This window comes from Oncorhynchus tshawytscha, linkage group LG30 (genome assembly GCF_018296145.1).
Source record: "Oncorhynchus tshawytscha isolate Ot180627B linkage group LG30, Otsh_v2.0, whole genome shotgun sequence".
NCBI classification, from domain to species: domain Eukaryota; kingdom Metazoa; phylum Chordata; class Actinopteri; order Salmoniformes; family Salmonidae; genus Oncorhynchus; species Oncorhynchus tshawytscha.
Window position 1 is genome coordinate 12,790,030 of NC_056458.1, and position 27,899 is coordinate 12,817,928.

General features: G+C 41.8%; 1 protein-coding gene across 5 annotated transcripts in view; it reads right to left on the reverse strand.

Annotated features, from left to right (window-relative positions):
• The window catches only part of LOC112250279 (seizure protein 6 homolog), a 204,956-nt gene that overhangs the window by 86,227 nt on the left and 90,830 nt on the right, over positions 1-27,899 (reverse strand). For all 5 annotated transcript variants that reach the window (XM_024420302.2, XM_024420304.2, XM_024420301.2 and 2 more), the window contains exons 2-3: positions 24,027-24,815; positions 20,984-21,123 (exon numbers count right to left, since the gene is read on the reverse strand). In XM_024420302.2, coding sequence (XP_024276070.1) covers positions 20,984-21,123; positions 24,027-24,815 — 929 coding nt within the window. The remainder of the gene's footprint in view (positions 1-20,983; positions 21,124-24,026; positions 24,816-27,899) is intronic.

Here is a 27,899-nt window from a genome sequence, read left to right on the forward strand (position 1 = left end):
ATCTCCTTCCCAGACACTTCTGCCCAAATGGTCTGTTGGACCAACACATCAATCTTAATGTTCAGTAGTTAAGGTTGGTTTAAAACACATTTTAAAGAGAAATTGTGGAAACGGGCAGGGTTTAGCCATAATTATGACTCTTTGACTGTGTTAACTAGTGACACTGACCAATACTTTACACAGGTGGTCACACCCAGTGGCGGATATAGGTATAGGCGGCATCTTGCTGGGTGCGGCACGGGGCGCCCGCACAAAAATAAAATTGGAATGTGACATTTGTGCGATCGGTTTCTATCTCTCATTTGCACATCAGTGTTATCATGTCACCGTGTGGGACTGTGGGTCAATTAACCTTGTCGGAGCGGGCGCCCTGATTCTAGTTTGTGAGCTAGGCAGGCTACTGCCTAGGAAGGTCTCCCAATCAGAAGTACGAGATGGGGAGGGGGGTGGGGGGTAGGTTGACCTCAGGTCTCCCCATTGGAAGCCCGAGGTAGGGGGAGCGGGGGAATCTATCAAATAGCGCACCTCACACTTTGTACAGTACTAATGCAATTAGTAAAATCAGTCACACTATGAAATGCTACCAAATAAACCACAATTCATTCATAATACTGTGAATATATAGTTTCACAGACATATTGTTGCATTTTTTTCTGGTTTGTGCGAAATCGTTAAGAATAATATAACACCAGTCTGCTACACCACCAAGACTTGAATAGTAGAAATGTGTCAATAACCTGTAGTTATTCATGATATATGAAAAATAATTGACTAAACATGAACAATTATTCATATGCGTTCCTATTTAAGTGACATTTGCATTACATGTGTGTTTTAAAACATGTTCCAAGGTCAAATAAATGCCCCCAATGCAAATCACTGTATATGGAATACATATTGGCTGAGAGAGAACTATTCTAGGTGCCGCATTAAAAGTATTATAGGGAATACTCAGTAGAATCATTATGGTGTCATTTAGTGGGGCTCTGAATAATACGGAGTATTGCTGGCATTTTACTCCACCATTTCCATTGGTGGCCACAATGCGGTTCACTGTATATGGAATACATAATTATCACGTGTGCTTACTGCACTACAAAAACCCCACTAACCAAACAATATTGCAGGGTATACCCACTGAATTAAAGGGCACATACACAATCAAAAATAAAATAATACCAGACACACTTTAGAGTGTGTGTCATCCTGCAGCACAGCATTTTAGGGAAGGTTGAGGTCAGGTCCAATATTGACTATGTACCCAAGAGGGATAGAGGTTGGCCCATCCTAGAAATGTTTTAAAGTAATATGATATATACAATTTACCAGACACTTTATTCCAAAGTGACATGCATTAATACATTTGTATGTACGGGTGGTCTTGGGAATCGAACCCACTTTCCTGGCGTTGCAATGCTCTACCAAAATGCATAACAGGGTTATACATGCTTTATGAATCCTCAATTTAATATGATTTATAAAGCCTTAATGTATTAATCTGTGATTATCCCACCCTTTATAAAGCACAGGTTTATGTCATATTTGACATTGGTGGTTATGTCACACAGTTATGTCACACAGTTATGTCACATTTATAAATCCTATAAAGCATGAAATAAATGTATAGATGATTTGTAACACATTTATGTTTATGAAGGCTTTAGGAAGGCTTTATGAAGCTTTCATAAACTGCACGTCACTTAATGCAGGACCGGAAATAGCATTGTTTTAATATTCTATGAATGCTTAATTAATCTCCACCAGAAGAAAAATGCTGAGGTCAGTATGTTATTCTACATAACAGCAATACATGAACATACAGTGCCTTCGGAAAGTATTCCGACCCCTTGACTTTCTCCACATTTAGTTACGTTACAGCCTTATTCTAAATTATTATTACTATTTTTAAATTCCCTCATTAATCTACACACAATACCCTATAATGAGAAGGCAAAAACACATTTTCAGAAATGCTTGCTAATTTATTTTTAAAAAACAACTGAAATATCACATTTACATAAGTATTCAAAACCTTTACTCTGAACTTTTCTGGAGCACCTTTGGCAGCGATGACAGCATCAAGTCTTCTTAGGTATGACACTACACGCTTGGCACCCTTGTATTTGGGGAGTTTCTCCCATTCTCGTCTACAGATCCTCTCAAGCTCTGTAAGGTTGGATGGGGAGCGTTGTTGCAAAGCTATTTTCAGGTCTCTCCAGAGATGTTTGATCGGGTTCAAGTCTGGGCTCTGGCTGGGCCACTCAAGGACATTCAAAGACTTGTCCCAAACTCGTTGTCCTGTTGGAAGGTGAACCTTCGCCACCAGTCTTAGGTCCTGAGGGCTCTGGAGAAGGTTTTCATCAAGGATCTCTCTGTACTTTGCTCCGTTCATCTTTGCCTCGATCCTGACTCGTCTCCCAGTCCCTGCCGCTGAAAAACATTCACTCAGCATGATGCTGACACCACCGTAGGGATGGTGCCAGGTGTCCTCCAGATGTGACGCTTGGCATTCAGGCCAAAGAGTTCAATCTTGGTTTCATCAGACCAGAGAATGTTGTTTTTCAAAGTCTGAGAGTCTTTAGGTGCCTTTGGCAAACTCCAAGTTGAGGAGTGGCTTCCGTCTGGCCACTCTACCACAAAGGCCTGATTGATGGAGTGCTGCAGAGATGGTTGACCTTCTGCAAGGTTCTCCCATCTCCACAGAGGAACTCTAGAACTCTGTCAGAGTTACAATCGGGTTCTTGGTCCCCTCCCTGACCAAGGCCCTTCTCCCCCGATTGCTCAGTTTGGCCGGGCGGCCAACTCTAGAAAGAGTCTTTGTGGTTCCAAACTTCTTCCATTTAAGAATGATGGAGGCCACTGTGTTCTTGTGGACCTTCAATGCTGCAGATATTTTTTGGTACCCTTCCCCAGATCTGTGCTTTGACACAATCCTGTCTCGGAGCTCTACAGACAATTCCCTCGACCTCATGGCTTGGTTTTTGCTCTGACATGAACTAACAGTGGGAACTTACACAGACAGGTGTGTGCCTTTCCAAATCATGTCCAAGCTATTGAATTTACAACAGGTGAAGTTGTAGAAACATCTCAATGATGATCAATGGAAACAGGATGCACCGTAGCTCAATTGCCAGCAGCATACCACCCTGCATACCACTGCTGGCTTGCTTCTGAAGCTAAGCAGGGTTGGTCCTGGTCAGTCCCTGGATGGGAGACCAGGTGCGGCTGGAAGTGGTGTTGGAGGGCAAGTAGGAGGCACTCTTTCCTCTGGTCTAAAAAATATTGGCATTGTGTAGGGTGCAGTCTTTCAGATGGGACATTAAACGGGTGTCCTGACTCTCTGAGGTCATTAAAGATCCCATGGCACTTGGCTAAATTACCAATCTTCACCTAATAATCCCCAGTTTACAATTGGCTCATTCCTCTCCTCTGTAACTATTCCCCAGGTTGTTGCTGTAAATGAGAATGTGTTCTCAGTCAACTTACCTGGTAAAATAATGGAAAAATATATAAATAAATACAAAATTTTGAGTTTAATACCTTAAAAAAGGTATTTCTGTTCAATTAAAAAATATATATATATATTTGCAAAGTCTTCTAAAACCTGTTTCGCTTTGTCATTATTGAGTATTGTGTGTATATTGCTGAGTTTTTAAATCCATTTTAGAATAAGCCTGTAACGTAACAACATTTTGAAAGTCAAGGGGTCTGAATACTTTCCGAAGGCACTGTATATATCCACAGAAATATGCCATTCAGACCACTTACTCAGCTTTTAATAGCTCAACCCAATTTTCTCACAGATGTATCTAGCATAGCTGAAGGAGAGCCTGATATACCTTCATTTTAATTGGTCCCTGTTTCCCAATAATATATCCCTGAGTGTTTGTCAAATCAGGCCAGGAAGAGAGAGAAAGAGAGGAGAGAGAAAAATAGCAGAGCGAGAGAGGGGGGAAATAGGGAAAATGAGATAGAGAGAAGAAGTAAGAGAGTGAAGAGGAGAGAGAAAAGAAGTAAGAGAGTGAAGAGGAGAGAGAGAAGGAGAAAGAGAGAGGGAGGGGTGGAAAGATAGCTGTGCGGTGCTGGAGAGTAGGACTAATCGCAGTGTGTTATTGAGATGATATCAGTGTACCTTGACCTCAGAAGCAGCCTGTGTGACAAATCCCCCTTTACTTTCTGCTTTGAATGATGCTGACTCCAACCTCATGGAAAATGGAATCTTTTCCAAACCATGCTTTGTGAAATGAACCACATCCAGTTTCCATGACTCTGAAAAGCTTCAAAGATTCTAAGGTTCATTCCCCTCAAACCCCTTATGCTATCTTTCTCTCCTCTCTCTCTCCTCTCTGATCCCCTCTCTCCATTCTGTCCATTCGGACCCTGTATAATCAGAAGGGGGAACAGGAGGTGGCCCGTCTGAAGAGAGATTGGAGAGTCGAGAGGAGTGTATAACAGGAGTGTTCCAGATGGTAACCCCTAAAGAAGGGGCCAGGTAGACGAGTGGGCAGGGGAACAGAATGTATCAGAGAGATCAAGGTGGCCTGGAGAGAGCTGATAGCTAACCGACAGGCATTATTTGATCAGAAACACTCCTTAACGGACTTGAAATAGTTCAGATGCTCTGGCCAACTCTGGAAACTCTTCATCTGTCCCCTAAAAAAACAACTAATCTGAGGTGATGTGGAGAGGTGGAGAAGAACAAGAATAGAAACAAAGTAATGAGTTTCTGTTTCCCAAACTCAACCTATCTGCCGTTTTCTATGTGGTGCTGCTGCATCCAACACTGTAACAAAATGTACTCACTTATTGAGAACTGGTTACTAATGAGTGATCGGTATGGTGAACATTAACTAACCTAAGACAGTGTTACCCAAACTCAGTCCTGGGGCCCACCCCCCTGGGTGCAGGTTATGTTTTTTCCCTAGCACTACACAGCTGATTCAAATAACCAACTCATCGTCAAGCTTTGATTATTTGAATCAGCTGTGTAGTGTTAGGGCAAAAACCAAAACGTGCACCCGGGTGGGGGGTTGGGAAACCCTAACCTAATAGACAGATTTACAAAAACGTATAATGTATTCACTGTTGATAGCTGCAGCAGTGAGGTTGAGCCAACAAGCTAATTGCAGTCAATGTCCCTGATACATATTTCTTCCTCACTTTGCCCTCCTGAGCAAGTCTCTGGGAGTGTTGAGAGAAGACCCAACACAGAAAAGGTCTCGTCTTGATTATGTGTTGCCTCCCTCCCCCAGACTCGTTGGTGTGTTGGTATATCAGGGGGGCTACTGGGGGGCAGAGAGGTCTCAGAGTGCAGCTCTATACGTGTTTAGAAACTCTACCAGCTGTGTCGCTCGATAGGGCTTCAGTGTAATTACGGCGGAGCAACATAAGGAATCCTAATGTTAACAAATATTTTTCAGCGCAACTCTACTCTGTGGCCTTTGCCTCTCCATCTTCTCCATCCCTCCATTCTGCTCCTACCTCACCTCTACTGTCCTGTCTGTCTGTGGGGATAGTGAGTCCCTGCAAGGCAGCTGGCGCATGGGTGAGAGCAGAGCCCTGGAGAGAAGCTCCACAAGGTTTTTCTGCAATTACACTTCATCAGGAGGCTCCCTCGCTCCTACAACTTCAACCGTATGTACTGAGGAACAGCCAGCCGGCTTGCTAGTGTCCCTACTGTTTCACTCGGTGGAGGCGTTTCCCCTTTGTTCACTGTCTGTTAGAGGAGAGGAGGCAGAGAGAGTCCAGGAAATCAACTTCGAGAGGGGTCATTCATGAAACTTTATCGCTGTGGTAAATACTGAATAAAAAACAGCTATTTACATTCTTACGTCTAGCTAGTGGCTAACACCATGAATATAACGCAACAATCCAATCATTAACACTTTTAGAAATCAGACCTGGTAAATCTATTGCAGCTGAACCGTTTGATGAATAAACAAGACAATATAATATATGGGACATGAAAGGTCTGAAGAAAGAACTTGATGGTCTATGGGAAGCATCTTGATTATTTATATAAAGTCTCACACTGATCCAGTTCTGTTATCTTGGTTTGTACCCTCCTCGGAAAAAAAAGGGTTCCAAAACAGCTGTCCCCAAAGTAGAATCCTTTTTGGTTACAGGTAGAAAGAACCATTTTTAGTTCCAGGTAGAACTATTTTGGGTTCCATGAAACCCAATATGGTTTTACCTGAAACCAAAAAGGATTCTTCAAAGGGTTCTCCTATGGGGAAAGTCAAAGAACCCTTTAAGGTTCTAGAAAGCCATTTTTTTCTAAGAGTGTATCGAAGGTGATGAATATGCACTGCAACATCCATGCTTGAGAAATGGTATGATTACCACATTATTCAATTACATTACAACAGTGGCACAGTAAATTGGATTACTGATTACAAATTAGACAGCGGTGGATGAATTAAAAACCAAACACTGTCGTTGATACCACTGCCGTTCTAATCTAATTGTATACTACTTGGTTATCACAAAACCCAATCTCTATAATCAAGTAGAAACTTGTAGATAACATGAACGGATGTCTCTGCCCCAGTGGATCCAGTGCTTAACTCTAAACTCCAGGAGGACACCCTGAGACACACTGGGCTGATCAGAAAGGCAGAAGCAATCAATTTACACTGGGCTCCAGCAAAAATCTATTTAATCTGTCCTCCTTTATCTCCAATCATGATGAAAAAGAGATTAGTGTCTGAAAAGATTACATAAATGACTGACACAAGTCTGCTCTTAAATTGAAGGGGCAGAGAGAATGCAGATTTTAAAAAATAAAACAAAAATTCTGGTGTTATTAATTGATATGACCTGAATATGTGCGCTTCTGTTTTCTGGGTGTAAATAAAGAGATTTGTTTTGCGGTTTATGCAATGCATTTTAAACGAGCTAGGTCTATGTAACATACTGTGTCTCTGTATGCACAGAGAAGGATACACACTGAAGAACACTTCTTAATATTGAGTTGCACCACTTTTGCCCTCAGAACAGGCTCAATTAGTCAGGGCATACAAGGTGTCGAAAGTTTTCCATCGGGATGCTGACCATGTTAACTCAAATGCTTCCCACAGTTGTGTCAAGTTGGCTGGATGTCCTTTCAGTGGTGGACCATACTTGACACACACAGGAAACTACCGAGCTTAAAAAACCCAGCAGTGTTGCAGTTCTTGACCATACCCCATTCAAATGCACTTAATTATTTTGTCTTACTCATTCACCCTTTGACTGGCACACAATCCATGTCTCAATTTTCTCAAGGCGTCAAAATGATTCTTTAACCTCTCTCCTCCCCTTCATCTACACTGATTGAAGTGGATTTAACAGGTGACATCAATAATGGATCCTAATATTTTTTACACTCAATGTATGTCTACTTTTATTGAGAAGAAATGGCCAGTGTCTTTTAAAGGAAGAGTAAGTTAGTCTAGCATGTAAGGTTATATCATCACCATCAGAAGTACATCTAAACTATATCCACTAAGCAAAGCTTAGGAGCGGCAGGTGCATATAATTGTCAGATTAGGATAGAAAACACTCTAAAGTTTCCAAAACTGTAAAAATATTTTTCTGTGAGTATAACAGAACTGATATTGCAGGCGAAAACCTGAGGAAAATCAAACCGGGTGGTGCTGTTTTTCCTGAAAGCTCTCTGTTCCATTGGATGCCTTGCCTCCATTTAAAGGGATATCAACCAGATTCCTTTTCCTATGGCTTCCTCAATGTGTCAACAGTCTTTAGACATAGTTTCAGGCTTTTATTTTGAAAATGAACAGAGAAAGATAACATCGAGTCAGTGGATAGCTGGGTGTTCGCAGAGTTTTGCTTGCGCAACAGAGTGGGGCAGCCATTGTCTCTCCCTCTCCTATTGAAAAAGCGACAGTCCCGGTTGATATATTATCGATTATATATTTTAAAAACAACCTGAGGATTGATTATAAAAAACATTTGACATATTTCTATGGACATTACGGATACTATTTGGAATTTTCGTCTGCGATGTCATGCCCGCTCGAGCCTGTGGATTTCTGAACATAACGCGCCAAACAAATGGCGGTATTTCGATATAAAAATTATCTTTATGGAACAAAAGGAACATTTATTGTGTAACTGGGAGTCTCGTGAGTGCAAACATCCGAAGATCATCAAAGGTAAGCGATTTAATCTATGGCTTTTCTGACTTTCGTGACCAATTTACTTGGCTGCTAGTGTTTGTAATATTTTGTTTACTGAGAGAGATGTTCTTACATAAACGCTTGTTTTGCTTTTGCCGAAAAGCTGTATTGATATCTGACACGCCAGGTGGATTAACAACAAGCTAAACTGTGTTTTGCTATATTGCACTTGTGATTTCATGAAAATTAAATATTTCTAGTAATTTAATTTGAATTTGTCGCTCTGCAATTCAGCGGGTGATGATGAAAATGATCCTGCTAAAGGGATGGGTGCATCAAGAAGTTAACTTAACAGAAAAAAACAAGTGTTTATTTGCAGTGCTGAGCTAGTATTGTAACTGACATGTAACGTTAGCTAATGTTTCATCGCCTCTCGACTGAGGGTAATTAATAAGCTAGGCTAGTTAGTAGCTACCATAGCCAGGTCAGATTTAGCCTCTTGTCATCTGTCAGATAGTAATAATAGCCAAGCTCATATAGCTAACAGCTGTTTTTTATATGGAAATGTTTTGTCCATTCAGATGTAAATGAGCTTGACTAGCTTTTGCCAGTTGATGTACCATTCGAGAGAGAGCGGGCAAAAAGTTTGCTAACATTAGCTATTATTTTTGCCTCAATCACACTAGACCTGAATAAAACGATGAAACCATCGGTCAAACGATTGAAGATTGATGTTCTGCCATTTTTTCGGTGCAATGTGAGTTGTATTAGTCAGTACTGCAATGTAACGTTATTGATCTGTCAGTTTCCCTGACAGAAACAGCTCTAACGTTACAGGCGTCACTGTCATGGTGCACAGTAGAGGTCTGCGAGGGACTGATTTCTTCATCCTGCTCCAGCCCACATCTGTTGGCTTTCTGTTCGACTCTCACCCGCCACTGCAAGAACTGGTCCCAAACCCAACTGCAGTCCCGTAATGTTATTTTAGGTGTATGTGACGCAGTTCACTTGCAAGCCATGGTCCCAGCAATTTAGCACCCTATAGGCAATATAAAATGTGCAAAAATACATTTAATTAAATTACCAGAGATTCACATGGCCCTTATATTGTATTACTGCGCTATATTTGTATAGCCTACCTTTTAGGAGTGAGAACATTTTTTGATGGAGAAATATGGGTGATCAACATTTAGGCCTATTTCTAGGCAACGTAGTAAACTATAGCCTAGTCGTAGGCCTATTTAGGAAGTATATTTCTTTGGAAAGATAACTTCCCCGTACTTCTCTGCCCATGCATAGGCTATAGGCTACTCTATTTAACTGAGACCACATGCGCACCTGATCTCGCAGGTATGGCTACTGAACTGGAAGCAGCAAGAATGATGACAGCAACACTGGCTACGTTTTGCATAGGCCAATAGGATATAGCTTACCTTTCAGGAAGATGATTTGTCAGGCAGAGACAAATAAATACGTAGGTAATCAATACTTATTGAAAATGAAAAGGTGCAACACTCGCTCACTGTAGTAGCCTAACCTATGTGTGCCCATGGTTACATTTTTGTATTGTATTTCGACCCTCCACTTCTTTCCATTATTAATCTTTATTTACAGACACTAGTGAACTGTAGTCTAATAATATTGAATTTCATTTCATATTCAAGTTAACTACCAAGTGATTCTTCGCCCATGTAGGCAGCCTACTCTATTTCAAATACTAGGCGCATTTGAACTCTCACAAATTCACGAGTGTGTGTATAATGTGCAAAATATGTGGTTTGAATACAATAGGTAGGCTAATGCATACAACGCAGAAAGAGGACCGTTTACAAATTATCTGTGGGACAACAAATATATTTTAATCTGCCCGTAGCATGAAAAATGCCGTCCACAGCGCTACGATCTCTGTCGGGATCCGCAGGTCCCGCAGGCGTCCCGCGGGAATGCAACACTCTAGTGCAGTCAGTACACAACACTATGCTCATCATGTCTTAGCAGGATCAGATGACATAAAACATGTCAAACAAAAATGTGAGGAAGACCTTCACACAATCCATAGAACGTACTATATGCCAGTGAAACTGAATTACTTTTACACTAAGAAATGCAAATCCTCTGCTGGAGGTGTAAAGCACAAAAGGGGACATATTTGCATATGTTATGGTCTTGTGAAGGTTGGCTGAATTCTGGCAAAGTGTTTGTTCTTTTATCTCAGCATGTCTACAGATTCTCCCTTCTACCTGTTTAAGTTTGCTTGGACATTATGATACTGGAGACTGTTATGTGAAGAAACTGTGTAGGCATGCATTTATAGTGGCTAAAAAAGGCATTGCCGTTAATTGGAAGGTTGGTCATCATCCCACAATGTCAAGTTATGTATCACTAGATATGATTTATTACAAGATTGGGCAACTTTCACAAGGTCTGGATGCCTTATATAGAATACAGTATGACAAAGGGGTGTCTCTATTGAAAACATGCCCACATCAGGGGAGATACCTATTTAGGCAATCCCTAGCTGCTGGGCTGATCAGTCCTGGCCCTGGGAGTCTCCCGTCACTCTGGTCTTGGCCTAACAATGTTTCACTAAGATCTTTAAGCTGAGTGGGGTGTGTTGTGTTGGGTTTGGGCACTGCAGGGTGGTGGACCCCTAGGGACAGGGATGGCGTGACCCAGCTACATTGTGTCCGAGCAAAAAGAGCTCTACAGTACTATTAGTCCTATGAGATTAATTTTTATAGAGGATTTGCTGTTTCTGTGCATTAATGAATATTTGATGTATATGTGTTTTTTTTGTTTAGTTCTTTTGTTTCTAAACCTTTAACTTGGGAATAAATAAAAAAAGTAAGGTGTGAACTGGGAAGGAAATTGTGTTGAGAGAGAATTGAGCTATTGACTAGACTGGTGGAGGGTCGGTCGTGCAGGCGGCTCGGGCTGGCTGGTCGGTCTGAAATTCGATGTAGAGGATGTCTTCATAAAGAAAATCAAAAGTCTGTATTTTTTCAAGAGTTGTTCATTTGTTAGGCTATTGGTTAAAGGTGTAACACAATATTTGTAATTGAATGACCTTTCATCTAGTTCAGTCTTATTGTTCACTTAAACATATTTAATAATGATCTCTTACGTAGCTTTATGACTGTGGGCATTCTTGCTTACTTTTTATTCTAAATAGAGACAGCATATTCGATTGTGTGAAAATACAGGAAATTAGCTTTAGATGACCCAAAAAATGCAGGGGAAGTCCCGCCGGCCCCCCCTCGCCAGGTTATGTTCCCCACCACTTCTAAAACCAAAGTGGCGCCCCTGGCAATATCAATGCTCATTATTGGTGAAATTACATTAGACCACAGTGCACTGATTGACAACCAGCTGGAGTGTCTGTGTGTAGAAGATGGTCAGCTCTTCTGAGAACCATTCATATCACAATCAGGCAGGATAACAATGAAGGAAAGGTTTCAAAAAGCCCTGTAATCTATAGAATCATCACCAGGGGAAATACAGGTAAATAGCTGATATCTGAATGAACTGGACTGTAACAGTTGTGATAGCAGAGACTGACTGGGGAAATGGGAGTCACTGAGATTATGATACTATTGCACTCTGTGCTGCAGATAGCCTCTCGGCCCACTTATCTATGGGAAACAGCAATAAGAGCAGTACACAGTGACCCTCAATGATGAGTGACTATCAGCAGGAAGCCTGCATGCTGCACACACCATTCCTCCTGACAGGCCTGTCAGCCTCCTGCTCAACACTGCTACTTACAGGGATATGCAAGGAAAGAGGGGAGAACCAACGTGTGGGCTTAAAACCACTGCCCAAAGTCCTGTTGCTTAACACATCTTTACTCCTACTTGGCATACTGTTTGCCATTCAACATAATTACATAATTAGGCTGTTTTTAGGTTATCCAGAGTGTAGGTGATTACAACTGTGCTGCTGGCAACAATTTAATTATGCTTTTTTGCCAACATTACTGACACCGGCCATATTCAACGGGTGTTTAGCATTTGGAAATTCAGCAGCTATTCTGCGCTCTGGCACACTCAGACGAGAGTGCTCTGATATTGGAGTGGATGGACATACCGAATTTAGAAATGCACCCAAAATGGTTACTTGCATAGTGGAGTCTTTTGTTAAGACATGTAGCTAGCTGGCTAGCTAGCTAACCAATGAACCATAATTGCAACTCATAACGTTACTACCCTGAATGAATATGCAGGTAGCTAACCAACCAGGTTCAATGTTAGCTATCTAACGTTAGAAAAAGGAGAGCTGCACACTGTAGGATGCAATCATTTTTTTACATAATATCCAACATTTTGACAGACAAGCTGTCTTTATCAGGGTATTAGCTAGCTAACATTAGGCTATAATTAGCCAAGCAAATGGCTCTGAGATATGAATAATAAGATCACACACGAAACATTAGCTAGCTAAACAATTAACTATAATCCCAACTCATGAAGTTACTGTCCTGCATGAATCTGCAGGCAGCTAACCAACCAGGTTCAATGTTAGCTAGCTAACGTTAAGCTTTAAATAGCCAAGAAAATGGCTCTGAGATTCAAATAATAAGATCATACATGTAACATTAGCTAGCGAGCCAGCCAGCTAAAGTTAGCTAGCTAACAGTACACTTTAACTTGAAATTAAACCAGCTTCTGTCAAATTAGAAACGTGTAATATCTGAAAATGTAGCTAGCTAGACTATTTTACCCGTATGCATCATGGATGGACGCGTCTCCTGTCACCGATGACATGGTTGCCCTTATTTGGAAGATGTAATCTGAAGACATATGTTTTCTCCATCTCCTTAGCTATCATACTCGAATTCCACTGATTTCAGAACTCGGTCTTCCAGAAAATTTAGAGCAACACTTATGCAGTTTAACTACGCAATACATTTTTAAAGAGCTGCTTAGACAGGATTACCGACACACACTGACCAGCTCAAATAGCCTTAAATATGAATCCTTAAAGAGATTGGTGGGGCTAAAGCTTAAAAGGGTGTGAACGATGCTGAATGGGTGTAGACAAAGCAGAGCTCTCCAGTAGGTAGCAAAACATTCAAGGGCCATTTTCTCAAAAGTGAGGTTACAAGTTGATCAACTTTCAAAGCAGAATTACTTTCCTATTGTTCCTCAACTGCAGTGTATGATATATCATTTTCTAGTTCTCTACTTTTATCCAATGTAAAAAAGAGCATTTCAAATTTTGCTCCATAAGACCGATTTGAGCCGGTCGGTCAATTCTCAAATTTTGCGTAGCTGTGGAACAGGAGAATATGTGTGGAGAGTCAAAGAGATTGTGATCACAGCATGACAGAATAGGGTAGGATCGTAAAAGGAGACGCACAACGCTACTCTGCCCTTCATAGTCTTGTCAATGTTTCCCATCCAATCAAGGCTGAGGTTATTATTAGTGTGATTAGCGGGTACCTGGAGCGGCCGTCCATCCATCCTGTCTGTCTGGCTAGACCATGAACACTAGATACTTTCACGTTCCCTCCATCTCGCCCTCTCTGATGGCCACTGATATACTGTATGAAGTCAGCTTACTTGGTCAGGTCTGGCCCTCAAGTTCACAGTCAGAGTATGTATATATGAGCTTTCGGGGGAACTAAACTAATCAAAGTAAAGCGGAGGGGTGACATCACTTCTCACAAACATCTTCAAGAGTACATTATAACAACAGCAATTTACTCAATCAGTGGCAGGGTGTCCAAGCCAAGTCTTTATTGAGTTTTGGGTTGTAAAAGTTGGTGATTAAGCATGAAGGATCCCCTCATGTACTGTCTGACTGTTAATGATTGTAAACAAGGGGAGCTACGAGTATCAAAGGGTAACATGTTGAGAGCACATAACATTGAAAAATATTCTTTCTCCTTGGATTATGAAAAAGAAAATTAGGGACAAAGACTTTATGAGAAACCTCCTGAGGCTACTGAACAACATTCTTTATTTCACATACTGTAGGGCATTATAATTGATGTGTCCTATAAAAAGAAGAATCATGTTTGCACTTCCCTTTCACTTTTCATGGTCAAAATGTATTTTAGTAAGTGTGTGGTGTGCGCTTGTGTTTTCATACAGTTTACTATGAGATATAATTAATGTGTGTGCGCCTATGCATGCGTTTTATTGATTCATCCAACAGTGAAGATCGTAATTACATCCCTCCTCGAGCAGAATCTATACAGCGAGAGAGAAATATGCACATGGGAGGCACCTCGGAACAGAACCCTTAATAATTGAGCAGAGTGCTGTGAGAGAGATGAATACAAACTCATAATAACTGTAATTCTGAAGAAGTGATCCATAAGAGATGCTTCAACCCTATGTTGCCCCTGGTGGCAGCACCAATATACAATGCATATTCACTCCTTTGTATTAGTCAATTCACTTAATATATGAGAAGTAAGTAGAAATTAAAGTGACAGGTGTGAGATTATGTTAAGGATTAGAGATAAACAGAGATACTGAATCCTTAACATAATCTCACACCTGTTACTATTCAAGGATATGCAATGCATGTGCAGTGGGTCAGGCTTGGATATATGTCCTTATCTACAGAATCCGGCACCTTATCCACTAGAGCTGACATTAACATTCTGGACAACATGCCACTCTGCAGGACACTCTCAGGTGTCATGACTAGACTAACATTCATTTAAAGACTGTTATTTATCTAATTAACTAACTACTGTATGTTTCATTGTTACCTGATTAATCATTAATCATGTAACAATTAACATTAGGATTTGGGGCACCACGAGAGGGGTTCTTTAAAGAGTTACCATCTCCCGAATTAAACTCTATAAGGTTTTTACCTGTCACATCTATAAACAGTCAACTTATAAATCATAACCTCATATCATATCACCATTCTGAACAGTCGTATCCTCCTTGCATCTGCAAAAGCCGGAGCCTTACTTATGAATCAGTAGTACAGAAATTGGTTTAATTATGTATTTACTAGCTAATTAAACGAGAACACAGGATCAACACACACACTCTGCACTGTCTATTGACTGGAGACTTATTACGCAGAAAACAGTTCCCTAGTGGAATGACAACAACATGGATGCTTATTAAAGAAGAGATGGAGAGGGAGAGAGGACAGAGACACTTAACAAAGTCACATTCAGAAACTACTCTCACCTACAATAACCATATACTTTGCACACGAACCGCTGCACGCTTTGAGCAAGAAAGCAAGAAAGATTAATGTATTGGGTTCGCCCGGGATCTCGGTGAATAGGGCAGCCTTGGAAAGGGGGTTGGGCATTTCGCGGCATGCTTGTAAGGCTCTGATTGTCCGAAATGATTCCAACAACTCTTCTACTGTTGTCCTTCTTCGTAGTTGTCCGGTAACTGGTGAATTGTTGTGTAGTACTGAACAGAACTACAGAGTTGATTTTCAAATCAAACTTTATTTGTCCCATGCGCCGAATACAACGTGTAGACCTTACCATGAAATGCGTACTTACAAGCCCTTAACCAACAGTGCAGTTCAAGAAAGAGTTAAGAAAATATTTTGCAAATAAACAAAAGTAAAAAATTATAAAAGTAATACAATAAAATAACAATAATGAGGTTATATACAAGGGGTACCAGTACCGAGTCAACGTACGGGGGTACAGGTTAGTCAAGGTCATTTGTACATGTAGGTGGGGTAAAATTACTATGCATAGATAATAAACAGTGAGTAGCAGCAGTGTAAAAAAACTATGGAGGGGGGGTCAATGTAAATAATCCGGTGGCCATTTGATTAGTTGTTCAGCAGTCTTATGGCTTGGATGTTGAAGCTGTTAAGGAGCCTTTTGGTCCTAGACTTGGCACTCCGGTACCACTTGCCGTGTGGTAGCAGAGAAAACAGTATATGACTTGGGTGACTAGATTCTTTGAACATTTTTTGGGCTTTCCTCTGACACCTAGTATGTAGGAAGCTTGGCCCCAGTGATGTACTGGGTCGTATGTACTACCCTCTGTAGCACTACCCTTCCAATCGCTCTTGAAGATGCTTCTTTGAAGATAGGCTAGTCAGCCATATCGAAGGTTCCCCAGTGGGGTGATGAGAGTAGCGTAATACGATGGTTTGAGCAGAGTAACAGGATGGTCCTACTTAAATTAGCTTTTGAAAAGAACTTACTTAGGACAGCTAATCAGCCATACCTGATTCTCCGGGAGGTGAGTTTATCGTCTCCACCTTGTGTTGAGATTCAAAGTTCAAACCATTTTAAATGCACAGCTGCCGCTTCACACTTTCTCTGGATCAATTAGTTAATTCATAACCCGTCATTTACACCTTTTGCTTGACAGGGGCGGTTCCAGCAGGCTGGCATGCTCCCTTTCCTCACTTCGGGGCAGTGATTACTCAATGTACAAAGTTATGGAAAGCAATTATCTCTTATAACTTCTCAAATCACATCCCTCTCTTAACAAAAACACTTTCATCCTTTTTTATATGTAATGCACAACTCATAGTATGGAAACTTAATCTATGTAGTGGGAATACTTTAAATTACCGTATTTCCTTTATAATTGTTTTTATGACATCTCAAAATAACAAACAAAATGACAGTAGTGTTCTAAAGATCGCCTCTGACCATTCCCCACGTTCTACGTTAGAAAGATTATTCCAGTATTTGCTTTTGAACGTGTTCGAGTTTCAGTGGGAAGAAAGCACACTGACTGGCTTTCCTGATGTCTATAGTATTCTCTCGGGTATGCAATCTGGTTTCCGTTCAGGTTATGGATGTGTCACTGCAAACTTATAGGTCCTCAATGATGTCACCATTACCCTTGATTCTAAGCAATGTTGTGCTGCAATTTTTATTGACTTGGCCAAAGCTTTTGATATGGTAGTATTAGAGTCTCTGAGAGGTGTCTCTGAGGGGTCTTTGGCCTGGTTTGCTAACTACCTCTCTCAACGAGTGCAGTGTATAAAGTCAGAAAATCTGCTGTCTCAGCCACTGCCTGTCACCAAGGGAGTACCCCAAGGCTCAATCCTAGACACCACGCTCTTCTGAATTTACATCAACAACATAGCTCAGGCAGTAGGAATCTCTCTCATCCATTTATATGCAGATGATACAGTCTTATACTCAGCTGGCCCCTCCCCGGATTTTGTGTTAAATACTCTACAACAAATCTGTCAAGCTTTCTCTACCCTTAACCTTGTTCTGAACACCTACAAAAGAAAGGTCATGTGTTTTGGTATAAAAGAATGCCCCTCTCCCCCACAGGTATGATCACTACCTCTGAGAGCTTGAGGTAGTCACCTAATACAAGTACTTCGGAGTATGGCTAGATGGTACACTGTCCTTCTCTCAGCACATATCAAAGCTGCAGGCTAAAGTTAAATCTAGACTTGATTTCCTCTATTGTAATTGCTCCTCTTTTACCCCAGCTGCCAAACTAACCCGGATTCAGATGACCATCCTACCCATGCTAGATTACGAGATGTAATTTATAGATCGGCAGATAAGGGTGCTCTTGAGCAGCTAGATGTTCTTTGCCATTCGGCCATGAGAATTGCAACCAGTGCTCCTTATAGGACACATCACTGCACTCTATACTCCTCTGTAAACTGGTCATCTCTGTATACTCGTCGCAAGACCCACTGGTTGATGCTTATTCATAAAACCCTCTTAGGCCTCAATCCCCCCTATTTGAGATATATACTGCAGCCCTCATCCTCCACATACAACACCCGTTCTGCCAGTCACATTCTGTTACAGGTCCCCAAAACACACACATCCCTGGGTCGCTCTTCTTTTCAGTTCTCTGCAGCTAGTGACTGGAACGATCTGCAACAAACACTCAAACTGGACAGTTTTATCTCAATCTCTTCATTCAAAGACTCAATCATGGACACTCATACTTACAGTATTGGCTGCTTTGTGTGATGTTTTGTTGTCTCTACCTTCTTGCCCTTGTGCTGTTATCTGTGCTCAATAATGTTTGTACCATGTTTTGTGCTGCTACCATGTTGTGTTGCTACCATGCTGTTGTTATGTTGTGGTGCTAACATGCTGTGTTGTCATGTGTTGCTGCCATGCTATGCTGTTGTCTTAGGTCTCTCTTTATGTAGTGTTGTCTCTGTTGTCATGATGAGTGTTTTGTCCTATATTTATATTTGATTCATTTTACATTTTTAATCCCAACCCCCGTCCCCACAGGAAGCCTTTTGTCTTTTGGTAGGCCAAATTGTAAATAAGAATTTGTGCTTAACTGACTTGCCTGGTTAAATAAAGGTTAAATAAATCAAATTTAAAAAAAAACATTCCTTTGGTGAATTTGGAGAGCACAGGCCAGAATCTTCTGCTTTGATTTACAAAAGGACGTGAGTGTCAATCCCCATTAGCTATTTCCTCACCCCCTCTACGATTGAAAGGGGGTCTGATTGAAGTTATTCATTGCAAACCTGATCTGACCTATTTGGATTCTCGGTCATGACACAGGTTTACACAGGTTTACATGTCCATTTCATTACAGTCCTAAGAGCCTGGGCAGATTGATCCTGTGACATCCTGCAGACAGTACAGCCTCCTTGAGTGGCAGATGATTTGGAGTGGTAACACATGCCCTGGCTTCAATCAATATCTGCCGTCACCAGAGAGGGAGGTGCGAGACTGTCTATTGAGTTGTTCTATCTCTCTAACTGAGAACACTAGGCCTAGCATGTGACTGTACAGCCCTTTATCACATTTGTCCAAGGGCCTCTGCCCATTCATCCACTGGTCTGAGCCTTTTAGCCCCTGGGTCCAGTTGGTCCTCACATGGACATATTCATCCCATCAGGCTACCTGCCTCAGTGATGTGGGTTGATAAACAGGGCTCTGCATGCTTTCCAGCACCAGCATTTCATTACATTCCACTACACAGAGACTGCCTGCTGAGATAGGAGTCCACTGGAGGGGCTAGAGAGAACAAGAGCTACTATATCAAAAGCTTGCCTGAGAGCGCGGTTGTGTGTGTGTGTGTGTTTGTGTGTGTGTGTGTGTGTGTGTGTGTGTGTGTGTGTGCGTGCGTGCCATTAACCTTAGCATAGATCCAAAACCCCAAGCAGGAGAAAAACATACATACAAACAAACACCCTCCACCTAAACTTATCTTAGCCCTCCAGAGCCCGGCGGGATGAAAAGGCTCAACCATTCAAGGTCTTTCGTATTAAATGAGGTGTTTGGAGTATTAGAAATGCCAGGGAAGGGGTAATGTGGAGATCGTTTTGCAGGAAGGACAGAAAAATAAGGAAGTAAACATTCAATAGCCATTACCATGTGTGTCTGTGGGAAGCCAAGAACTAATCATGGCCCAATTTCGCAGGCTGATGATTTGCATAAGCCCAAAAAAGTACACTTCCGTTCAAAAGTTTGGGTCACTTACAAAATTCCTTGTTTTCGAAAGAAAAGCAAATTTTTTGTCCATTAAAATAACATCAAATTGATCTGAAATACAGTGTAGACATTGTTAATGTTGTAAATGACTATTATAGCTGGAAACAGATTATTTTTTATGGAATATCTACATAGGTACAGAGGCCCATTATCAGCAACCATCCCTCCTGTGTTCCAATGGCACGTTGTGTTAGCTAATCCAAGTTTATCATTTTAAAAGGCTAATTGATCATTAGAAAAACCTTTTGCAAGTATGTTAGCACAGCTGAAAACTGTTGTCCTGATTAAAGAAGCAATTAAACTGGCCTTATTTAGACTAGTTGAGTATCTGGAGCATCAGCTCTGCCTAGAAGGCCAGCATCCCGGAGTCGCCTCTTCACTGTTAAATGCGATACATAATTATACATTTTGTCTGGAAATTTAAGTTAATCTAAATGCATTTTGACCTATTTAATGTAGACTCCACATACATCAATTTAAGTAACTTATTATTATTTTTGCTAGGGAAAATAGATGCACCATCCCTTCCTTCCCTGGAGAAAAAAATGACTGATGCCTGCTTCCATAGATAAACATTGGATGCAGCCAAGACGGGAGCAGTGAAAGAGATGCATTCAAAGTGAGGGCCCTCTGAATGCATGCTAGCAAATGGAACTCGGGGTTTGTCTTTTACCCACGCTTTCGCAAACAATTTTAGTAGGCCATTGTGTCTCAATAGATCATTATGAAATTACGGCTGACTAAACATTTCGCTGTGCTGTGGTGTCTCTGCTGCTGGGTCTGTATTGATTGTGGTGGGACTGTTGCTGTGACAGCCCAGAGATAACAAGTTCCACATGAATGAATAGAAACACAACAAGCATTCAGATTTCCCCTTACCACTCCAAGAGAACATTTTCAGGAATAACTATAATGGTTTTATTTTGAAACTACTCTAGTTACAAGTAAGACACTTGCTAAACATGAAGTGCAGTTGATTTTTTTTCTTGTATTTTTCCTTGAAGTCATGTGAAGCTCAAGGCTTTGTAATGGCATAAATAAGCTGCACTCATAAATGTTGACATGAGCCATTTGTTTCATGAGCAAGCTGAAGTGTTATGTTAGTTTGAGATTCCAATAGATGCATAGCTCATTAGCATTTAGGCAGCTGAAAATAGCATAAAGGTGTAACACTTCATCAGAGCCGCTGGCTCTAACGACAGCCATGATAATTAGGTTAAATGAAGGTAGGGACGAGAGAGAGAGAGTGCTAGAGAGAGCGGATTGTGGTGCTAAAACAGTGTGTCCAGCAACACTAACCCAAGGCCTATTGGCAAACCTGGACCTAACAGCCCTCCTCTCATTTCCATTAACATTAACACACTGAGCAGGTTTCCATTAAAACCTTGAGATGTGGGAAAGTGTATGGATGTGAACCCCATAAAAGGGACAACTTAGACAGTATCCTGTTTTCACTGACCTGTACTTCAATCCCGTATCCCAGGTAGACCGTCACCACATAGGTGCAATCCACTCCAGGGTCGGACGACAACGCTGCAGAATGCTGCTGTGGAATCTTGATGTGGCCCTCGGGGTCAGTGAAATTCACAGTGCAGGGACCTGGCACAGGAGAAATGAAAAGACAAGTGATCCCTCTTCCCCGACTACTGATCCATCTCTGACAGCCCATCTGTGTCTCAGTGGCCCTCTAACCCCCTCATTAACTCCCCAGATTCCCTGCCTCTCAGCCGGGCCTTGGAGATCACGCCGCCCCTCAGCCATCTAGACCCACTAGAGAGGACAGCCAGGCAGCACAGATCAGGTGGAGCCAGCCTCTGCAGATTGGTTTGCCGCATGATCAGCTTTGTGATCCTGGGTGCCAGATGAATAGGAGCTGTCAGCACGGAAGGATGAGAAACACTGACTGGCCCTCTCCAACGCTATTCCTGCCACGCTGTACAAGACTCTGACTAAAATCTGAGTAAACACTGTAAACGAGAGGCAGTCATGCAGGCCACTTTAGGTTACTGCTAAGGGTTGTCATCAGGGTTTGGAACCGGTCATGGAACAAAATCAACATTTTTTTTGAGGAACAAAATCAGAACCGTGAATGAAAGTGAAATATACTGTTCCGGAACAGAACCATTATTTTAAATGCATGGAACCAGTTAATAACATTATTTTCCTCACAAAACGGAACAAAGTGCCTATGCAAAGCCCTACTCTTTCCCTCCAAAACATATTCTAGTGTCTACTAGCCTGCCTGCTGAAATTGCATAGGCACTTTGTTGCGTTATGTGTGGAAAATAACATTCAAAGATATTCATAGCTCCATCATAGAAGCCACTCCTCTGTAGGTATAATTCTGTGGGCCTAATTCAGATAATACATGTCATAACAAGATGCTCAGTGTGTCAAGCCAAGCCTTCTCCACCACCCTCTCTCGCACTCTCCCCACCAGCAAAATTTCAGTCGCATCACGCACCCTACACTCATCTGTCGAATGCGTGTAAATTGCTTGCACGCTCAAAAGCAGGCTGCTCTATCCACACTGATTGGTAGTGTAATTTAATGTTAATGTAAATGTTTTTTTTAAATGATTTCAGAGGTTTAAAAAGTAACAGAAAGGAACGATATAAACTGTTACTTTTTTTTATTTGTAACAGTGGAATGGAACAAAAAAATAATGGTTCTGTTCAAAATGAAGTGATTGTAAAATAGTTTTGGTTCCAACCCCAGGTTGTCATACTCTTTTCTTTGGATTTGGGAAGGTTGTGTGTTTTTTTTATTGGGCACTGGAGAGGGAAGTTGTCACGCCTGCTCCCTCTCTCCATCGAGGGTGCCAGGCTGCCAATCACTACACACTCCTGCCGCCATCATTATGCACACCTGTTTCCCTCGTCACGCACTTTTACGCCTCAGTCGGATCATCAGGCTCCCATGTCTCAGCTGGCTCGCTAGGCTCCCACATCCCAGCGGGATCCTCAGGCATTACGCCTCAACCGGATCGTCAGGCTCCCACGTCTTAGCTGGTTTGCCAGGCTCCCACGCCTCTGCCAATTCGTCGGGCTTCTACACCCTCAGCCGGCTTGTCCAGCGCCCATGCCTCGGACGGCCAGTCAGGCTCGCCCAGGTGGGACGCCGGGTGGCGCCCCTAAAGGGGGGGTACTGTCATGCCTGCTCCTGCTCTCCCTCCCTGGCGCTCGTGGGTGCTAGGCTACCCAGCACTACGCACTCCTGCCACCATCATTACACACACCTGTTTCCCTCGTCACGCGCTTCAGTGATTCATTGGACTCAATCACCTGCGCTCATTACCTCCCCTATATCTGTCTGTTCCCCGCTTCAGCATTTATTGTCATCATGTCGTTTTATTCTCCCTGTTCTGATGCTGTTCCTGTCCTGTTCCATGTCTGTTGATAATTAAATGTTCACTCCCTGTACCTACTTCTCATCTCCAGCATCGGGTCTTGCAGAAGTACATTTTTCCCCTGGTTTACATTCACCCTTTTGCAGGTTTTACTATATAATGTCATCCATCCTAGCCAAATTTTGTAATCTGCTATATCAAGGTGTTTTGGTACTTCTGCACTACGCTTTTCTGGGCGTTAACTTTTACTATACCATAAGTCAATATAGTATACTAGTCTAACGGTCTATCCTGCCCTCTATCCAACATTCATAGTGACAATAGTGGTAGATGGATTGTTTTTCCAGATCTGCAATAGGCTAACTAGCATCATACCACACATAAAATCATTCAAAGATGCACCAATTTTCAATGTAAGTGGAGAGGCCTGGTACGTCATTGCACATAAAAGAACAGTGAAGACAAAAAAATGCAGGAGAGGGGGACAATACAATTATCCTACCTAAACTATTCTACAACACCACAGTGCAATGAAAGTTCTACTCTAGGCTGTAAACTGCAGTGAAAATGTCACTTCAATAACGATGCAAAAGCCCTGTGATTTGATCATTTAATTCAATATGGATTAGTCGTGGGTATGCCCTCGGCAGTTTATTAGGTCTAGAAAGGCAAAGTTGCAGGCCAGTCTGGATATATTTTAAGTTTTGATACTGAGATGTGCTGTCTGTTGCAGATCATCATTCTCCCAAGTCATCCTATAATAATGTGGTCACATATTGTATGCTCCCAGCAGGCCCGGTTATTCAGGAAAGCTTAACACACGCTCTGCCTCCTCCTCTCCGATCCTAGTGGCTTTTCCTCGCGTGCCTAGAACCTAACGCTTCAAGGTCATGTGAAAATATTTGCAACATTGGGGAAGCGAGTGCATTTTTCTACGACACCTCGAATTGGACAGCCCCGAGTACATTTTTAACTGTTGATAGTTTAAGTGATTTGACGATACCTGCATTAATAAAGCTGCTACTCTAAAGCCATTGCATTAGGGCCATTACAGAAAAGCAGCAGTTGCCAAATGGATGTAATTGGATTTACATACTTCTACTTCACTCTATACTGTGTGTGTGTGTATGAGACTAATAGAAACAGAAGTTACCTGGTGTCTGCATGGTGGTGATGGTGGTGGTTGTGATGATGGTTGTGGTGGTCATTCCCTCATCCACCTCTCCTGTGGATAAGGCGGTCAGTTTGGTGAGCTGGATGCCAGGGTCTGTTTTGTTCTTTACCCCTGGTTCCCCTGACTCACCTTTCTCCACCCTAATTGAGGTGTTCAGGACAGGGGGGGGCAGGGTGGCTTCCATGATAACTTCCCCCTGACCATAGGCGCTTCCATTCAGGAAGGGGGGGGCATTGGGGCTGCGGCCACTGACTGTAGGGGCAGTGGTTGCCACTACAGGGGTGGTCAGGGAGTCTGTGGTCACTGCCACCTTCTCTGCCTCCCTGTCCTTGGCAAACTGGTTATTCTGAGCCATGCTCACCAGTAGCCCAGGGTCTGTGGAAGCAGAGATGGTGAGGGGGGTTGTGGCAGCCACCGTGGCAGTAGTGGCAATGTCAGAGAAGGCAGGGGCGTCCTCATGTGGCACCAGGCGAGTTGAGGCATCCCCCCCCTCAAAGGCAGTAACAGAGCCGGGCATTGTGGGATGTCCTTCCACGTCTCCATGGTCTGTGAAAAACCGCTGGTCCCCCTGGAAATCTTTAGTGAGCAGGAGTTCATGTAGGGCGAAGCCTCTGAAGACAGGTCGGTGGTTGGGGACGTTCATGGAGGATGCTGTGGTAAAATGGTGGATCTCACTCTCTGTGTCCTGTGTGGACGAGTGTGTGAAGGCTCCGCTGTCTGCTTCGACTCTCCTCTGGCCCCCAACATTTCCATTCTCTAGAGAAGACACTGGAGAGAAACACACCAACAACAGGGAGGTATTAGAGCATACGAGAAGAGAAATATAATACCAGAGAACATGATTCCTAAATATTACATGACATTTTTATAAGTAAAACAAAAATCTACATTGGATACATATATGGCTCTGTTGTAATTGCAAAATCTGTTAGTCTAGGATTTAGTCTAGGGTTAGGGACCCCCATTTACCAGGCTGTAAGGAGCATTATGAGTGGATATCTTGTTACATAGAAGGTTAAGTGCAGTGGCTAGTGAGTAAAGTGGAACAATAACCACCCTGATTAACTAACCACTACTGTAGACAAATTGCCACAAGAGGCCCTTAGAAAAGGCCCTTCAGGAAAAAACCCTCATGATAACCCTTTGATGATTCATTTGAATACCTTTATTCCTCCTTCTTCCAATTAGCCAAAGTAAAGATTTTGCTCTGAATGTCTCATGATTACCAAATATAATAATGGCTGAGCCATAGAGAGTAATTATTCCCACCTGCAGCAGTTAAGATGCAATCAGGAAGCCCCAGGGTATGGGTGCTAAATTCAAAAAGTGGGAGGGATGATAATGATAGCTCCAAATTGCTCTCATACAGTATTTCTGTAAGAATCCAAAACCACAGTGTTAAATATATTTGCTCTCAGGAAGTAAGGTTGGAAATGAACAGTGCTTTTGAAAGTGGGTCCTTTTTGCCGGAATGACGGCTTAAGTGTCAGAAGACACACCAGAGGACGTCTCTCAGGGTTAATAAAGAGCAACAACACGATCGTCTTTCATCTCTTCTACATTTATCTCCATTAGTATAGGGAATGCCGTTAAAAAGTTTTGTGACAGATTAATAATGACAGTCCTCACTGTGAAGCCTGCAGTAAGTCAGCATGAGTGTTCATTATCGCAGACAAGCTCTGCAATCACAGCCAGAGCGAGGGAAAGAACTGAAAGGAGAATTTCATCAAGAAAATGTAAATATTCGTCTGACTTCTGAGATAAAAGATTAAAAGACACAAGTTTTCTAAAGGACAGACTCTAGCTGAAGGATGGCATGACTTTCAGAATGTAGATTACCCCTAGTTTGCATATGCATGCACACTGGCACACACACACACAATCCCTTGACCCACAATCCTTAACCACATGCCAGAGAAAGAAGTAAACCATGATAAAGCACAGAAAACACACAATCCTTGTAGTGGAAAAACACTTTGAAAATGGAGAAAGGTGTGTTATCTAGCTACTGTGATTGTCTCCAAAACCCCAGACACAACTGCCTAAACAACAGGCAGTGTGAAGAGATTGATATGGCACAGCAGTGATAACGGCTACTTCTCTTGTCTTTTATCAGAGTAGGACCTCAGTGAAATGGAAATAAAGGGCTTACAAAAGCTCTCTGATGTAATACTGCCTTATCTGTCGTAAAGAGTAGGATATGCTGCTGGGATTTTATATACTAATTGTCCTTGACAGTTTCAACACTTATGGTTGTGCTGCGTGGACAAATGTGACTAGTTTCAGGAAACTAGGTGCATGTCGCGCGTCACTACTTTACAGGGGAGGCATTTGAACAAAAACCTAGTTTTTTATCAAAATGCGTTTTTTAGCAGTAATGCCATCTGGAACATGTAAACTTTATTTGCCTTAATACCAAACTTGTATGCCATCTGTAAATACGGAACGGAAAAAGTCATGAACCTTCCTGTTAGCCATGATTGGCTGAGATAATGGATGGACTGGACATGCCGAGAGATGAGTTCGGGTTTGGGCTGCATGTAGCATGCTTCTGTCTATAATATGAGCTGCACAGTATGTGTTGATAATCCTTTCTAACGTGGCTTTTTTGAAAGATATCACGAAGAACTGTGATAATGTTGCAAATGCTCTCCACTCTCCACTTCAAGTTTTGAAATCAGTGGAATTCCCGGTGGAGTAGGATAGCAAAGGAAATTTAGAAAATTCAGGCATTTGATTGCAAATATACAGATGAAGTCAAAAAAAAGAACACACAAAGGCTGTTGAATAAAACATTTGTCTCTGAATTGCATCTTCAAACCATGGCATCCATGGCATCCGTAACAGAGGGAGAAGCGTTCATACATGTATACAGGTAAGAGAGTCTAGCTAGCTACATTTTCAGATATTATACGTTTCTAATTTTGGCAGAAAAAATGTTTATTGCAAGTTAAAGCGTACTGTTAGCTAGCTAGCTAATGTTAGCTGGCTGGATGGCTCGCTAGCTAACTTTATGTGTATGATCTCTGTAGTAATATCATTTTTATCTCAGATCCATTTGCTTTGCTAGTTATAGCCTAATGTTAGCTAGCTATTTAACATTGAACCTAGGTGGTTAGCTTTAGCGTTATGAGTTGGGATTATAGTTTATTGTTTAGCTAGCTAGCTAGCTACCTACATGTCTAAACAATATATTTGATTTGATATACAGTGGCGTGTGTTTACTAGAGACAGGAATGTGAAGAACAATATGACCTGCACCAAAGTCAGTGAGGTTAAAAAGCTGAAGTATGAGGGGGAAATCAAGTTTTTTTATATTAGTATATAACGTTAGGCCAATGAGGCAGTGTCCAAGTTCTAAATTTCTCCAGTAGAATGCCCTGCTTTTATTTCATCACAGCCGTAAGCTGTTTTCTGTAATTAGCTCGCCATTAACTTGAAAATAATGATCTTGTTGTGAGTATTTTTCTGTAATAATGAATACAAATGAGCTAAAGTTAAGATGATGTCAGCTTTATGATATGATCATTATTTGAACTGGCTAGCCAGTTAACGTCATGTTAGCTAGCTAGCTAACAAGCTAGAAACTAACCAAAACATTATTTAGAAAGTTGCCTGGTTTGCTAGATTGACCTATACTAAATTAATTTTTAAATGGATGAAATCGTTTGTTGTTTTGTACACTCCCGTAATGAATCTGTTTAGCACATGGCATCACATGTGAAGAGATGGGTGGGGCTAAGGCTTAAGAGGGTGTGAATGATGCTGAATGGGTGTAGACAAAGAAAAACGCTCCAGTAGGTGTACCAAAACATTCAAGGGCCATTATCTCAAAAGTGGACTAACAACTTT